This window comes from Gorilla gorilla, chromosome 21 (assembly GCF_029281585.2).
Source record: "Gorilla gorilla gorilla isolate KB3781 chromosome 21, NHGRI_mGorGor1-v2.1_pri, whole genome shotgun sequence".
Lineage (NCBI taxonomy): Eukaryota > Metazoa > Chordata > Mammalia > Primates > Hominidae > Gorilla > Gorilla gorilla.
The window spans coordinates 74,167,860-74,185,000 of record NC_073245.2 but is presented as its reverse complement, the minus strand read 5'-3'; the positions used below and the strand labels follow the sequence as shown (position 1 = coordinate 74,185,000).

Here is a 17,141-nt window from a genome sequence, read left to right as displayed (position 1 = left end):
CCCATCTCTCCCGTGCAGCTTGGACAGGCGGGTCCAAGGAGGCCTGAGAGACTGGCGGGAGCACCGTGGCTGGGAGGACTAAGTCTTGAACCCCAGGCTGAGGGACCTCAAGTTTCTGTGTGTCCCTGCCTTGGGCTTGTCCTTTCCAGTCCGCCGTTCCTCCACGTCTCTGGGCCTGTGTCCTGTTGGTCCCTGCCCCAGGGTGGGCCTGTGTCCTGTTGGTCCCTGCCCCAGGGTGGGCCCAGACTTGGCCTCTCAGAAGCGCCCCCTCTGCAGCCGTCTCTGGGAAGCCGTCCCTGGTGGGAGGAGCAAGGAGGCGGGAGGTGATGTCGGGCGGGTGGGAGCTCCTGGTCCCTGCGGCTGCCACCTCTGTGCTCGGAAAAGTTGGCTCCAATTAATTATTTATGGCCAAGGCTTGCACTGCGCACCCAAGCATAATTAAGGGCACTGAGTCCATTCTAATTTTAAGATGCCAAATTCCTGTGCTCAGGAACTCATGCTGAATCGTAATTTCTCCCTTCTTCTGCAGAAGTCAGGGACTCACAGGGCTTGGCCAGAGTGGGCACACAGCCAGGCTTGAGGGGCTGGGGATCTGTGGGTGAGAGCTGCCCTGGGTCAGCCCAGCCAGTCCCCCTGCTGAGGCTGGCCAGTAGCCTGTCTACCCTGCAGATCTGGGGCTGCCCTTCCTGGCCAGGAGGGTCACTTCCGAGGAGGGACCGCAGGCAGCATCCTCGGGCGGCTTGGGGAGGGAACTTCCAGAAGGACCTCAAAAACATGGGGGCCACAGACCCACAGACCCCAGGGCTCCTAAGTTCAGCTGACACCCTGCCTCTGGCAAAACCATTTTTAACCCCTTTGAGAGAAAAATCTGTATTTCCACATCAACTGTGATAACCAGGCACTGGCTGAGCTGGGCACGTCCTAAACGCTGGGGACCTGCTCATCCTGCCCTCGGAGACCCTGTGGGGAAACCACCACGACTCCCTTCCCTCTTTATTAAAAAAAAATTGAACCTGGGCTGGGCGTGGTGGCTCACACCTGTAATCCCAGCAGTTTGGGAGGTTGAGGTGGGCGGATCACGAGGTCAGGAGATCAAGACCATCCTGGCTAACACAGTGAAACCCCATCTCTACTAAGAATACAAAAAATTAGCCGGGCGTGGTGGCGGGTGCCTGTAGTTCCAGCTACTCAGGAGGCTGAGGCAGGAGAATGGCATGAACCCAGGAGGCGGAGCTTGCAGTGAGCCGAGACCACGCCACTGCACTCCAGCCTGGGCGACAGAGCGAGACTCCGTCTCAAAAAAGAAAAAAATTAACCTGATTTTATTCATGCTTGCTTGGGACAGGGAATAGATCATTCACGAAAGACATACAGTAAAAACAAAATATGTCTTATCATGTATGCATTTTAAACTACAACAATGATATACTACCTCCCTCTTCTTTTCTTTCTTTTTTTTTTTTTTTTGAGACAGGCTAGCGTGCAATGGTGCAATCTCGGTTCACTGCACCCTCCACCTCCCAGGTTCAAGCAATTCTCTGCCTCAGCCTCCTGAGTAGCTGGGATTACAGGTGCGCACCACCACACCCGGCTAATTTTTTTTTTTAATATATATTTTTAGTAGAGATGGGGTTTCACATCTTGGCCAGGCTGGTCTTGAACTCCGGACCTCGTGATCCACCCACCTTGGCCTCCCAAAGTGCTGGGATTACAGGCTTGAGCCACTGTGCCCGGCCCTCCCTCTTCTTTTAACAGCTGGGGAAACTGGGCTGAGAAGGTTTTGGTGACATTGTTGTAAGCCCCTCACCTATGAAAGACCGAGACGGGACAGGACTCCAGGTCTGTTAAAGCTGGAACCTTGTCTGCTCGCCACCCAGCTCCATGCCCCTGGGATGGGGGTCTGGGCACCACCCATGGCATTTTTAGAGCAGATTTATATTGCTGAAGTCTTAAACTTTCACATAGATCAGCAGTGCTCTCGACCAAACCTTGAGGTGGGATTAATTCTAGGTGGAAAGCGGGTATAAAATCCTGCTGCTCACAGAGGTCCAGCTCTCCGGCCTTGGCTACACAGCTGGCAGGGACCAAGAGTGGGGCCAGGGCTGGGCTTCCTGACTCCAGGGGACCCCCCCTCCATGAGTATGTGCGTGGATGGGGTGGGGGTGGCCTGGAGGAAGGCCTGTGATGCCAGATCTCCAGGGTCACTCTTTGCTGTCTGGACCTGTCCCTGAGAACTTCACTGCAGGACCCATGGGTGTTAATAGGAGGCTTTGGGGCAGGGTCTGAAGCTTGTGTCCTCTGTGGCCACCAGCTTCTAGCGCAGCAGACCCCATGCTCACCTGCTGGAGGGAGTGCTGAGGGCCGAGGGTCCCCACTCAGCCTCACGTGGGCAGTGCAGCCGCGCTCAGAGCCAGTGAAGGGAAAATAACTTTTAATTAACATTTAGGACTCAAGAATCGGATCATGCAAATCCCCTGCATCTCTGTAGCTTCTGCTGATTGTTCTTGATTAGGCTTGGTAAAAATAGCCTGGCGGCATGTGCGGCAGTGTGGCCGGCCTTCGCCATCCTGCTGGCCCCTCTGCCCGCTCCGTCCCACGGTGAGGCATGGACAGTGTCCCGGGGCTCCTGCCTGTCACCCATCTCTAGGAGGACACACCAAGGGCCATCCTAACCCCAAGTATTTACGGACACCCCTTCTCCATGACCATGTGACCCAGTCACCTGGAAAAGCCACCGCAGGGTGGAGGGAACCCTCCCTGCCAGGGTCATCCATCCATTGTCCACCCACTAGCATGTCACCCCGCCGGCCTGACCAAAGCAGCGGACTGCAGATCCTCTCCCGGACTGTGTTAGACTGGGAGGTGCCGCAGACACTGGCTGAGAAGCATCTAGACATATCTGCGTACTCCTCAAGAGATGCCGTTCCCCTGCCCCGTGATCTGGGGTCTGGGACCTGCCTGAGGCCCCCTGGAACCAAGGATGGACAATGGCCCATCTCTGGGAGGCGCGCGAGGCTGCAGTAGTCTGTGCTTAGCCATTGGAAGAGCACAGAGACGCCTCTCTCTAATAAATGCCATGGGGACCCTCTGCCCCAGTCCCAGGAGGAGCAGCCCCAGGGTGGTGTGGCCGGTCAGCAGTTGCGGCAAGCGTAGCTCAGTGCCAAGGGCTGCTTAGTGCTGGTCAGTGGGGGTGGCTGGTCATTTCTGGTCAGTGCTGGTGGCTGGTCATTTCTGGTCAGTGCTGGTAAATGGTGATGGCTGGCCGGTGATGGCTGGCCAGTGCTGGTGGCTGGTCAGTGCTGCTAAATGGTGATGGCTGGTCAGTGCTGGTGGCTGATCAGTGCTGGTCAGTGCTTATGCTGGTCAGTGCTGGTGGCTGGCCCACTAGGTCTAGAAGGGCCTCTGCCTTGGCCTCCCAGAGTCTCGGGATGGGGACCAGAGACGAGGGGTAGGGCTTGCAATGGAATGATGGGATTCTCTGAATTTTGGGATTTAGGACCACAATGCCCCTTGTTTATCTTCTGCCCCCAACATCTCAGAGAATCAGGCCATCCCCACCTTTCGTTCATGGGGACACAGAGGCAGGAATTCTCCCCTGCAATGTGCTTTAAGTTGCCTTGAGCCAAATGCAGAATTCTGTGGGGGGCTCAGTGTGACTCCCCGGGCTGGCCATTTTTCAGAGCATGTGCAGGTCAGGGACATCCTGCCGGTTCTCCATCTTCCTTCACAGGGATGCCGGCTCCGAGAAAGGCAGAGACACCTGCTCCACACAATTTGGGTCACCTTCTCCCCTCCCTCCCTGCCATCACTTCCTTCTCTTTCTCGGAGTCAGGGAGGAAGGACAGCTGGGGCTGCCCGGCCAGCTGTGTGGGTGCAGCCCTGCTGCGCTCTTGGGCCTGGACATTATTATTCTTCAGGGCCCTGGGGTTAGCAGCTGCTTCCCCTATGTCCAGACTCCCCGGCAGCCTGGCCCTGAGCTTTTCCTGACCATTGCTCACTGGCTGGAAGAGAGCAAATAGAGACTGAAGCCAAGAGAGAGAAGCAGGTGTTTTCCAAACCATCTGAACGCCTTCCTGGCCAATTGTATGAGAGCTGTTGCATCCTGGGGCTGAGCCCGGTTAAATGCTCCTCGGGCTCCTGGTTGCTCTGGCCGCTTGCTGCCTGGGACTCACTGCCAGGAGCCTGGGGGAGCGCCTAGAGCCCCCCTGCCCTGCTGCAGTGGGGCTGAGCTGGCTTCCTTCGCTGTGATCTGCCATCTTCCCACCAGATGGCGCTGTGTGCTCACGGCCACCTCCGCCTGGTGCAGCTGCGCCCCAGGCCTGGGATGCAGGACGCAGGAGGCCCAGATGCGGGATGGCTGCTGTGGCGAGGGGCTCTGGCCTTAGTTGCCTTCTCAGCAAGCTGGCCCACCCACCGGGAGGAGCGTCTCCCTCCTGACCCCATCCCTTCCCCTCTCCCTCTTAGCCTCCCGGAGCCCAGAGTCCTCATCTGTCACTGGGTTGGTCGGGGTTGGCTGGGATCAGAGGCTAGCTCTGCACCCTGGCCGCACCCTGGCCGCACCCTGGTGCCCGAGGGGCAGCTCCACAGATGCAGCTGGTGTGCCACTGTCATTGCTATCATGACTGACACACAGCTCTGCGGGGGTCTAGGCCTGGGGGAGAAGGGGGTGATATAGTGGTAGGAGCAGAGAAGACCCTGAGATCCTGACATCGCAGGGCCACGGCCACTCTGGGAGCCCTTGCTGACTCTCCCCTCTGCACGTCCCAGCCTGGTGCCTTCGACCTTTCTAGAGGGGCTCCTGGGGCTGGGCCACGTGCCCATGATGTCAGCACTGCCATGCGGGGCCCAAAATGACAGCCTGGGGACACCGTGTCACACCCCATGGACCCAGGGAGTCACCACAAAGGGTGCTGGTTGGTAAGTAGGGCGACAGCCAAGGCCGGAACCTCCACAGATCGCCGGGCAGCAGGGAAGTGGGGTCATCAAATGTCTGTCGGTGCAGTGGCCTCTGCAGATTTCAAGGGAAGGGTCCCTCCTGGTGGTGCAGCTGCCCTGCTGGAATCCAAAGGAAGTGGGGGCTGCATGCCTTACAGCCCTGTCTCCACCGTGTTCCCACCAGAGAGAGTTTGGTCTCCTATGAACTAGGGGCTCGGGGCTCACAGTGGACTTTCAACAACATTCAGTGAATGGTCACTCAGGCCCCAGGCAGCCGGTATGGGGCCCAGTCACAACCCCCTTTCTGCCAACAGCAGGCCACAGAGGGTCAGCCAAGTTCCACACACAGGGATGGACCCGCCATGCCAAGGCCCCATCTGGGCATCCCCCAAGCGGGTCCCACACGCAGGCCTCCCAAAGTGGCAGTGACATCAGCCCAGGCAGTACCAGTCAACTCCTCCAGACATCACAGAGATGCCTCCCAGGCGGCAACCGACCTCCGCCGCCGGTCCCCTCCCTGACTGAGCCCCGGCCTCTCTCCTACTGCGCACATCAGGAATGGAGCCACTCCACACAGCAGCCTCCACTGCCCAGGGCCTTTCTTACACGCTATCTGCCAAGTGCCCGTCAGGCAGAGCCACAGAGAGAGAGGAGGCTGTGCCGCACGCCAGTGCATTCCTGCCCTGCACGGGCCATGCGTCACTGGGCAGCTTCGAGGGACTCACCGTGCTGGCGGTAAATTCTGGCGGGTTGTCATTCACATCTGTCACCGTGATGATGGCTGTGGCTGTGTTTGAGAGGCCATAGTTGAGATTTCCTTCCATATCTGTGGCCTGAACGATGACTGTGTACTGCTGAACTTTCTGGAAGAGAGACACCAGTTGAGAAAGAACAGAAAATCAGTTTGGGTTTTAATTGACAGGGCACTTATCAAAAGAAATCCGTTTACAGGAACGGACTTCCTGGAACCGGTTCTCTTTCACTGGGGGCTGTGTGCTGGGTGCAGGGCCCTTTCCAAGCCTCCCGGTTGACACTGGCTGTTGGAGTAAGTTTCTCCTCCCCTTGCCACGCGTTAAGGTGCGGCATGAAGAGGTTTGCTTGTGTTTTCATCTCAGTGGCCCTGCCGTTGATAGGGGCAGATCACGTTTGGTGCCAAGATAGAAGGGAGGAGAACAGGGGAGCCCAGAGGGCGCTGGGGTTGCATTCGGTCTAGAAAACCAAGCAGGGACAGTTTGCAAAGGGAGGGATGCCCCACAGACGCGGGTCAGGAGGGACTTCGTTTCTTGAGTGTTTACCTTGTCCAGCTGAACTACAGGTCAGATATTCAAATGGGAAGAAAAGACAAACCCTTTCCCTTCTCTGTGCAGGTGCGGAGATGCAAGCATGCTTTCTGCTGGAAAAAGCAGTCCTGACAGTTTACCGTGCAGGCGCAGGTGTGAGCTTTAAATGGCAAATAAGGCTTGGCGGGATGAGTGCATTTTATTAGGCATTGAAGGAGTCTGATGGCCTTTCTCCTCAGGGCCCTTGCTGGGAGTCCATCAGTGCCAAAATCCCTGAGCTGGCAGAGGTGGCTTTTCCACACCTCTGTTCTGACCCAGAGGCCATGAACTTCTGAGGTGACAGCTGAGGACAGGCTTGTGGGCAGCTCCCTGCTGGGACCACAGCCCGCCTCTCACCAGTACCACTAGGGGAGGGGGATTCTGGGGACCAAAGCGAAAAGGGAACCTGTGAAATGCTCTCCAAGCGACTAACAATCCTGAGTCGTGCTTCTCTAAGAGGTTAAGGGAAAAGACCAGCTCCTAGCGGTGTGATTCAGTGAAACGTGCTCAAGTTCCATAAACTGGCTCCGTAAGGAATTACAAACAGCAGATGGTCACCAACCTTTTCTCTTTCCAACCATCATCCATCCATCCACCCAGCCACCCACCCCCACATCCACCATCCCTCTATTCACCCATCCATCCATCCATCCATCCACTCACCCACCCATCCACCATCCCTCTATTCACCCATCCATCCATCCATCCACTCACCCACTCATCCACTATCCCTCTATTCACCCATCCATCCATCTATCCAACCACTCACCAACCCATCCACTATCCCTCTATTCACCCATCCATCCATCCATCCATCCACTCACCCACCCATCCACTATCCCTCTATTCACCCATCCATCCATCCATCCATCCACTCACCCACCCATCCACTATCCCTCTATTCACCCATCCATCCATCCATCCATCCACTCACCCACCCATCCACTATCCCTCTATTCACCCATCCATCCATCCATCCACTCACCCACTCATCCACTATCCCTCTATTCACCCATCCATCCATCCATCCATCCACTCACCCACTCATCCACTATCCCTCTATTCACCCATCCATCCATCCATCCACTCACCCACTCATCCACTATCCCTCTATTCACCCATCCATCCATCCATCCATCCACTCACCCACTCATCCACTATCCCTCTATTCACCCATCCATCCATCCATCCATCCACTCACCCACTCATCCACCATCCCTCTATTCACCCATCCATCCATCCATCCACTCACCCACTCATCCACTATCCCTCTATTCACCCATCCATCCATCCATCCACTCACCCACTCATCCACTATCCCTCTATTCACCCATCCATCCATCCATCCACTCACCCACTCATCCACTATCCCTCTATTCACCCATCCATCCATCCATCCACTCACCCACTCATCCACTATCCCTCTATTCACCCATCCATCCATCCATCCACTCACCCACCCATCCACTATCCCTCTATTCACCCATCCATCCATCCATCCACTCACCCACTCATCCACTATCCCTCTATTCACCCATCCATCCATCCATCCATCCACTCACCCACTCATCCACTATCCCTCTATTCACCCATCCATCCATCCATCCATCCACTCACCCACTCATCCACCATCCCTCTATTCACCCATCCATCCATCCATCCACTCACCCACTCATCCACTATCCCTCTATTCACCCATCCATCCATCCACTCACCCACTCATCCACTATCCCTCTATTCACCCATCCATCCATCCATCCACTCACCCACCCATCCACTATCCCTCTATTCACCCATCCATCCATCCATCCATCCACTCACCCACCCATCCACCATCCCTCTATTCACCCATCCATCCATCTATCCATCCACTCACCCACTCATCCACCATCCCTCTATTCACCCATCCATCCATCCATCCAACCACTCACCAACCCATCCACTATCCCTCTATTCACCCATCCATCCATCCATCCATCCACTCACCCACCCATCCACCATCCCTCTATTCACCCATCCATCCATCCATCCATCCACTCACCCACTCATCCACCATCCCTCTATTCACCCATCCATCCATCTATCCAACCACTCACCAACCCATCCACTATCCCTCTATCTGCCCCACACCCATCCATCCACCCACCTACCCACCCACCCACCATCCCTCTATTCACGCACCCATCCACCATCTCTCTATTCACCCACCCATCTATCCATCCACCCACCTACCCATCCACCATCCCTCTACTCATCCACCGATCCGTCTATCCCTCTATTCACCCACCCATCCATTTATCTATCCACCCACCCCTCCATCCACCATCTCTCTATTCACATATCTATCCATCTATCCATCCACCCACCCACCCATCCACCATCCCTCTACTCATCCACCAATCCGTCTATCCCTCTATTCACCCACCCATCCATTTATCTATCCACCCACCCCTCCATCCACCATCCCTCTATTCACCCATCCATCCATTTATCCCTCTATTCACCCACCCATTCATTTATCCACCCACCCACCCAACCACCATCACTCTATTCACCCACCCATCCATCTATCCCTCTATTCACCCACCCATTCATTTATCCACCCATCCACCCAACCACCATCCCTCTATTCACCCACCCATCCATCTATCCCTCTATTCACCTACCCATCCATCTATCCATCCACCCACCCATCCAGCATCCCTCTACTCACCCATCCATCTATCTCTCTATTCACCCACCCATCCATTTATCCATCCACTTACCTACCCATACACCATCCCTCCCTCCCTCTTTCTACCTTTCCATCCCTCTGTCTTTCTATTCCTTCCTCCTTCCCTCCAAGACCAGCCAGCCCCAAGCCAAACTGGCAGCTGATGAGAGATGGATGAATGAGCCCAGCCAAGGATGGAAGGGTTTTCCAGCTGAGCCTAGCCCAAATTGCCAATTTGTGGAATTGTGAGCTAAATAAATAGAAATAAATGGTGGTTGTTTTAGGCTGCTAAGTTTTGGGATCTTTTATTATGCAGCAAAAGCTCCCTGGCATACATCCAAACCCTCAACATGGCCACAGCACTCCATGTGTCATGGCTGCTAACCCCCTCTGTGGCCTCATCTTGAATCAAGCTCCCCAGCCCCTAGATGTCCCTTTCCCATGGAATTCTCTCCGGCCCTCCAGCCCAGCATGCTCTCAGCTCAGCCTGCTCTTCATCCATGACTCATTCCTGGCTTGCACTTTTACATTTATTGTGTCCTCCCTTGATCATTGTCTGTAACCCTTGCCAACCTGAGGTCTGGGGGTCCATGGCTGTCTCATCCATCACCCACTGTGTCTCCAGGGTCAAACGTGGGCCCAACACAGAGTAGGTGCCCCATGACAGCAAGTTAATGTTGCCAATGATTGTGGTGGCAACAGAAGCTCTGAGGAATGACAGAGGGGCCTGGGTGCTCCATAAGGTGTCTGGACAGTCTGTGGACAGCTGTGAGTCACCAACGGGCTTTGAGTGCATCACAGGATCCAACTTATATATGACAGCAAGCGATGGCCTGTGGGCTGAATCTGCACATCACTATTATTGTAAATAAAGTTTTATTGGCTCATGGCTATGCTCTTTTATTGACACATTATCTATGGCTGCTTTCACACTCGCAAGGCAGAGCTGAGTATCTGCACAGAGACTGTATGCCCCACAAAACCTAAAATATGGACCACCTGGTACTTTATAGAAGATGTTTGCTGACCTTGGGCTCCAATATCAGGCAGTGTAAGCCACTGCCACCTGGACAGGCCTGAGAGCGAGGCCACAAGCATCTCAGGGAGGGAGGGCTGGGGATCCAGGGGAGGCTTCCAGGAAGAGGCAGTCACACTGCCTGAAGGTGACAGGGTGAACTGAGGGCAGGGCTGGGAGGTGCGGTTGGACCCGGGAGGTGGGAACATGGCAGCCAATCAGGGTCTGGGGTGTTCCACATGGCCTCCCACCCAGAACAGGGTGACTGTGGCTTGGTGACCAGGCCCAGCCTACATGGGGCCAGGGCTCAGTGCAGTGGGGCGCTGGCTCCTGGGCCCTCCAGCCCCAACATGTGCCTCATCACGCAGCCCTGGCTGTTGTTCTGAGAGATCTCCCTCAAGGAGGCAGGTGTCAGGGGCCTCTTGAAAGGGCAGGAAACTGCTTCTTGGCCCATGCCTGCGTGGTCCCTGCAGCAGATCAGTCACCTGGAGAGGAGGGGAGGACTGCAGCACTCAGAGTTCCTGCAGGGCTGGGGAGAGTGGGCGGCTCAGGCCCCCTGCAGGAGAGGGTTCCAGGGGGAGGCTGTGAGGCTCAGCAGGACAGGGAGGGGCCTGCAGGCTGCAAAGCCGTCAGCAACCTTGGCCTCCTGTATTTGGCAGGCCCCTCTGTAAAATGGGACACGACTGTGTTCTGCTGACCGCATAGCCGTGACCAGTTGCTGAGACAGTGAACAGGAACGTGCAGCCCAAACCAGGTTTTCATTATTTCTCTCCCACTGTTGGCTTTCTCCCCTCCCTCGTTACCCCAACATTTGCCCCACATGGCGCCCTGTCTGCACTGTGCACCCCACACCTCCTATCCCTGCCCCTCTGTGCTTGCGGGTGTGTTGTCCCTCTCCCTCCTTCCGCTGGTGAGACCCCACTCTTCCTTCCAAAATGAGCTCCCCTAGAGCCTCTGGAATTGATTTTGCTTCCCTTATTAACCCTGGAGGTGCAGCGTGACCCGGACAGCCACAACCCTGCCCACATCTGCTGTAGGCTGGACTCTCCTGGAAGACCCAGAGTGCCATGAGGACTGAGTCTTGTCCAGCTTTGTGTCCAAAGTGCCAGATACAGACCTGGCACACAGTAGGTAATCGGTGTCTGTTGAGGGAACCAAGTTAATGAGTCGTGTCTAACAGAGCTGACATTTACCAAGATGAATAGAACTTGGAGTCAAGGAGATACAAAAAAAACCAGAAATAGCTTACATTTACTTGGGTGCTATATCCTACTTTGCTAGTTTTCTCACAGTAGGTTAACCCTTACCTGCTCCCCTTCTTCCTTTCTCCCTCATCCGTCTACCCATCCCCTTACCCATACATCCATCCATCATTTACCCATCCATCATCTGCACATCCATCATGCATCATCCACCCATCCATCCATTCATAATCCATCCATCCACCTGTCCATCATCCATCATCCACCCATGCATCCATCATCCATCATCCATCCATCCACTCACCCTTCCATCATCCATTTATCCATCCATCCATCCATCCGTCATCTATCCATCCATCATCCATCCATCCATCCACCCATCTACCATCCACCATCTGCTTACCCATCCATTATCCATCTATCCATCCATCCATTCACTCACCCATCCATCATCTATCCATCCATCTATCCATCCATCATCCATCCATCCATCCACCCTTCTATCATCCACCATCTACTTACCCATCCATTATCCATCTATTCATCCATCATGTATCCATCCATCCACTCACCCATCCACCATCCGTCTATCCATCCATCCGTTATCTATCCATCCATCATCCAACCATCCATCCACCCATCCATCATCTACCATCCACCATCCACTCACCCATCCATGATGCATAATCCATCCATGCATCCATCCATGCATGCATCCATCCATCCATCCATCCACCCACCCACCCATCCATCCATCATCTATCTATCCATCATCCAACTATCCACTCACTCATCCATCATTGATCCATCCACCCATCAGCCACCTATCCATCCACCCATCATCTATCCATCCATCATCCAAACATCCACTCACTCATCCATCATCGATCCATCTACCCACCCATCATCTATCCATCCATCCATTCACTCACCCATCCACCATCTATCCATCCATCCATTATCTATCCATCCATCATCCAACCATCCATCCACCCATCCATCATCCACCATCCACTATCCACTCACCCATCCATCAAGCATAATCCATCCATGCATCCATCCATCCATCCATCATCCATCTGTCCATCCATCCATCATCTATCCATCTGTCATCCAACTATCCACTCACTCATCCATCATTGATCCATCCACCCATCCATCATCCACCTATCCATCCATACATCATTATCCACCCATCATCCATCCATCCACTAACTCATTCATCATTGATCCATCTACACATCCATCATCCATCATCCACTTACTCATCCCTCATCCATCCATCATCCACTCACTCATCCATCATCTATCCATCCATTCATCCATGCATCATCCATTCATCTATCACCCATCATCAACCCACCCATCCATCATCCATCATCCACCATCCACCCACCCATCCATCATCCATCATCCACCATCCACCCACCCATCCATCATCCATCATCCACCATCCACTCATCCATCCATCCATCCATCCATCAATCCATCCATCCATCCATCCATCCATGCTTTAGAGAGACCTCTCCTTATGTCAGGTGGATTACAACCAACCAATAAGGAAGCTGAGGTCCTCTCATCCATCCATGAGATAAGGAAACTGAGGGAGGTGAGAGAGGCTTCTATGGAAGTGCAAGGGGAGCTGGTTGAGGAAGGAAGGTGGGGGCTCACTAGAGGGAGGAGGGAGTGATAGCATGAGCTGCAGGCACAGCAGGGCTGGGGCAGGAGGTATGAGGTGCATGGTGCAGAACAGGGCATTGTTGGGGGCTAATGTGGAGGCTGTGAGGGAGGGGAGAAAGCCAACAATGGGGAGAGAAACAATAAAAACCCAGTTTTGGCTGCATGTTCCTGTTCACTATTTCAGTGACTGGTGTCACACTGCGTGGTCAGTGGAGCTCATATTTCTTTACCATTTACAGAGGGGAAGACTGAGTCCAGTGAGGGCCAGGCAGTCCCATGACCTCCCCAGTTCTACACAGCTGACCAGGGCAGAGCGAGGGGACCGGTCAGGGTCCCTGATGCTGTGTCAGTCTGCGCTTCAGGCCTTTGTTATGGATGGGACTCAGGCAGCACCAATGATGTCCATGGTGACATCAGCCCGATGCCCGCTGGGTCTCCTGAATGTGGGATGGACATCATGGAAACAGTAGAGCTGGTGCCACCCTTGACTGGCTGCTCTTGGCAACCTCAGGGTCAGGATCTGCCTTCTAACTGTGGACCAATGTTTGTCCAGACATTCGCTGGGCCTGAGGCCTTGGACTTCATGGTACTACCCATAGCAGAGGTCCCTTCCCCAAGGTTTCTGTGCCTCAGGATCCCAACAGAAAGAAAATGTGCCCTCCTGTTCATCAAGGCAGAGACCAGCCAGCCCACCTCTGGAAGCTTCCCCACCCTGGCCGTGTTCTCCTTCACCTGTGAGCACCCGGCCCTCCCTTGCAGCGGCTGGACGGAGCCTGAAGGTTGGCTCTGCCTCTAGGTAGGAGGCTGCAGAGATGGGCTGGGGACGGTGCCAGCAGCGGTGGACAGGCTTGCCGATGAGAACCAAATGTCAGATACCCATGCCACCTTGGCGAGGGGCCAGGATCCTGCCTGCGGAGTCTCATTTCATCCGTGTCCCATCTGTGTGTACCAGCAGTGGCGGCGGCTCCGCGGGGATGTGGCTGCATCTCACTTCAGTCCCCACTCCCCCAGGAAACGGAAGCAGGTTTTCTGACAGGGCAGCAGGCAGCCTCGCTATGGACACTCTTCATTTCTCACCCAAGTTTCTCTTGTTCTTTACAAATCTGATTTTCTTCCCCCTCCCAGGACAGATTTGGAAATCGAAGCTGCAGGGGGCTCTCAGCAGCCTCTTTCCTGGGCGTGATGTCCCCCTCAGGCGGTGCCCCACTGCCTGCCTGCACCGGCCCCCCTCGGCCACCCATCCTGCAGCGTAGGGTCCCCAGGCTGCTCTCAGCTACATGTTTATTTGGCCGTGGCTGCCTCCTCCCACAGCACGGCACCGCCAGAAGGACCAGACTGGAAAACAGGAGACTGACACAGGCCGGCAGGAAAGGGAGAGATCCAAGCGGAGAAGAATGTCAGCCTGCAGAGAAACTGCTGTCACAGACTTGCGGCATGACATCATTCTCCAAGTCTCCATTTCTTCAGTCATCAAATCAGAGCTGGTTCATGGAAGCCACCCCTGGCTGTGGTGCTTTCAATGTATAGGAAAGAAATGTATTCTTTTCTATATATTGAAAATAAATCAAGCATTGTAGAAACCTAGACATGTACAGTGTATTGTATGTGTGTGTGCATGTGTGTATGCATGCTTGTGCACGAGTATGCATGCCTCTGTGTGCGTGTATACACACGTGTGTGCACCTCTGTATGCATGTAAACCCACATGTGCATGGATGTGCATGTGTGTGTTGTGTCTGTGTGTGTGCAGCTGACTGCCACTAGAGGGCAGCTGGGTCTTGACTTCGAGAGGCAGGGCAGGGGTGTCTCCTGGCTGGGTAGGGGCAGGAAGCTAGATCCGCAGGAAGGAAGAACTCTCCCAGGGGACCCCCGGAAGCAGCCAGTGGCCTTCCCGTTGGCAGGGCTTCTGAAGTCCAGGCAGGGTTGGCCTGGCTCCCCTGGGAGCACTGGGGAGGTGGGGTCAGGCTCCTGACCTCATCACTGTCCCCATCTCCCCCTTTTCTGGGATGTTATCTGGGGTGAGAGGGTGGGTGGGCAGGACCCAGGCATGTGCTCATGAGGCGGTCATGGGAGCTCCTGCAAACAGGTCTACTTGCAGATGTGGCTGGTCTGCATGTAGCAGGCCTGGGCTGGCTTGGCTGGAGGTTTCGACATATTTATCTAAAAGGCTTACATGGGGCTGCTCCCTTTGCCCTCAAGTGCATTTCATTCCTGTGAGGCGGGGAAGGGGAGCCCCACGTTAACCACAGGGCAGGGCCCTGTTCTCAGAAGTATCTGGCACCTCCTTCTGGTGCCCCAGCAGACCTCGCTGTGTGCAGTCTTCCAAGGGCCTGTGTGGCACAGGGGCACGGCGCCCTCCCACTTTGCAGAAGATGAAGGCCTGGGACTTCCCTGAGGTCAGGGGCTGTTGAGTGCTCTGGAGGCCAGCAAGTGTCTCCCAGCCCTCATAGGACAAACAGATGACCCAGGACTCAGCTCTGGACCAGCGTCCCAGCGTCCTCTCTCCATGGCTGACATGTGCAGCCTCCGCTCCCCACGTCAACCCTCGATGGAGGTGTCTGGGCGGGCAGCGGGAGTCCTGCACAGCCAGGTGTGCCCTGCTGGATGCCTGCTTGTGTCCTGGGCTGGGGCCCCTACCCTTCCTGCTTCTGCCGGGTGCAGAGAATTCATTAAAAAGTGATTTGGCCATTTTCAAGTTCAAGAGGAGGGAAGAAAACCACAGTGGGCCATCCCTGGGGTTTTTGCTCACCTCCCCATAGCTCAGCATGTAAATTTTGCAGAACAGCCATCAATAATGCAGGCAGCCGGCCTGCCCTAGAAAGGCATCAAAGCTTCCTGAGTCGAGCGTGCCCTGCCCATACCCAGCATCGGCTGGCCGGCTGCACAGCCAATGAGGCACCCTGGCAGGAGCCACACCTGGAACTCAGATCCTGAAGTTCTCCTGGATGCTGCCCCAACCCCAGCCACCATCTAGGGATGGTGTCATCTGCCAGGCTGCAAGCATGCCTCCCCCACCTGCTCCGGGCTCTCTGCACCTAGAGGTGTTCCATATGGGGGTATAAAAGGAGTCCCAAGGCCCTGCAGCCCAGGCTTGCAGATGTCCTGCATCCCTTCCTTCTGGGTGAGCCGGAGCCAGTCCCAGCACGACGGCGGCTGCTGCTCTGGGAGCTTCTCCAGCCCCTCTCAGGTCAGCGCTGTTCCCACTGCTTCCTCCTGGACCACACACTCCCCAAGGGCCTTCCCAGCTGTCACTGCTGGAACCTCCATCCCCTTGGAAGCTGCAAGATGGAGCAGACAGAGGTCCAGGTCCTGCTCTGCGTCTCATCCTCAGGCTGCACAGCACCTGGGGTCTGTCCGGAGCCTGAGAATGTGACTCCAGCATGAAGATTAGATGCTGTGGGAGGAGGGAGTGCAGGCACCACGGAAAACAGGCTGGCGGGTCCTCATAAGTCAAGAGTCACCACGGGGCCTGGCAGCTCCGCTCCTGGGTATGTATCCAAACGAGCTCAAACCAGGGGTTCTGACAAACACTTACACGCCCTCGTTCAAAGCAGCACCATTAACAGCAGCCAAAAGGGCCGAACAGCCAAGTGTCCATTGAGCGATGAATGGACAAAGAGAACGTGGTTGCCCCATGCAGCGGAATATTATTCAGCCATTAAGAGGCATGAAACGCAGACACGAACTACCACGGTGACGCTCGGTGAGAGACGCCAGACACGAAACGCCATGCGTGGAATGAGCCCACTTACAGGAAATGTCCAGAATAGGCAAATCCGTAGAAACAGAAAGAAGATTTGGGGCTGCCAGGGGCTGGGGGAGCTGGGGGTAAGGGAGTCAAGGAGAAATGGGATGGTTCTGGGGTGATGGAAGAGTCTGGAGCTAAGTCAAGGTGATGGTTGCACAACCTCGTGACCACTGAACCCCGCTGAAGCGTACAGTTAAAGGGTGTGTTTGGTGGCGTGTGAGCTCCCTCTCAAGGCACAGGCACGAACGTGCTATGTGTCGACTTCAGTCCCCGCTGCCTTGCAGGGCCCCGAGGGACTCAGCACCCTATGTCCACTCTAGCATGGATCACCGAGCTGGTGGGGTGGGGGCTGCCTCTGGCTGGCAGTCGTTCTGGCCAGATTCTGTGCTGGGCCCGCAGACTGACCCTTAGGCTATCAGAGAAGGGACTCTCCAGGCTGAAGGGACCTGGGGCCTACCCTATGCCTACTCTTAGCCCAGGGCTCCAGCCGGTGTCCCAACCCTGCACTTCCCGCTACAGGCTGAGTCCC

At 55.3% G+C, this 17,141-nt stretch overlaps 1 protein-coding gene across 2 annotated transcripts in view; it reads right to left on the bottom strand.

Moving 5' to 3' along the window:
* CDH4 (cadherin 4) overlaps window positions 1-17,141 on the bottom strand; it is a 690,417-nt gene that overhangs the window by 39,739 nt on the left and 633,537 nt on the right. For both annotated transcript variants that reach the window (XM_055372827.2, XM_055372828.2), the window contains exon 8: window positions 5,661-5,798. In XM_055372827.2, the coding sequence (XP_055228802.2) occupies window positions 5,661-5,798 (138 nt within the window). The remainder of the gene's footprint in view (window positions 1-5,660; window positions 5,799-17,141) is intronic.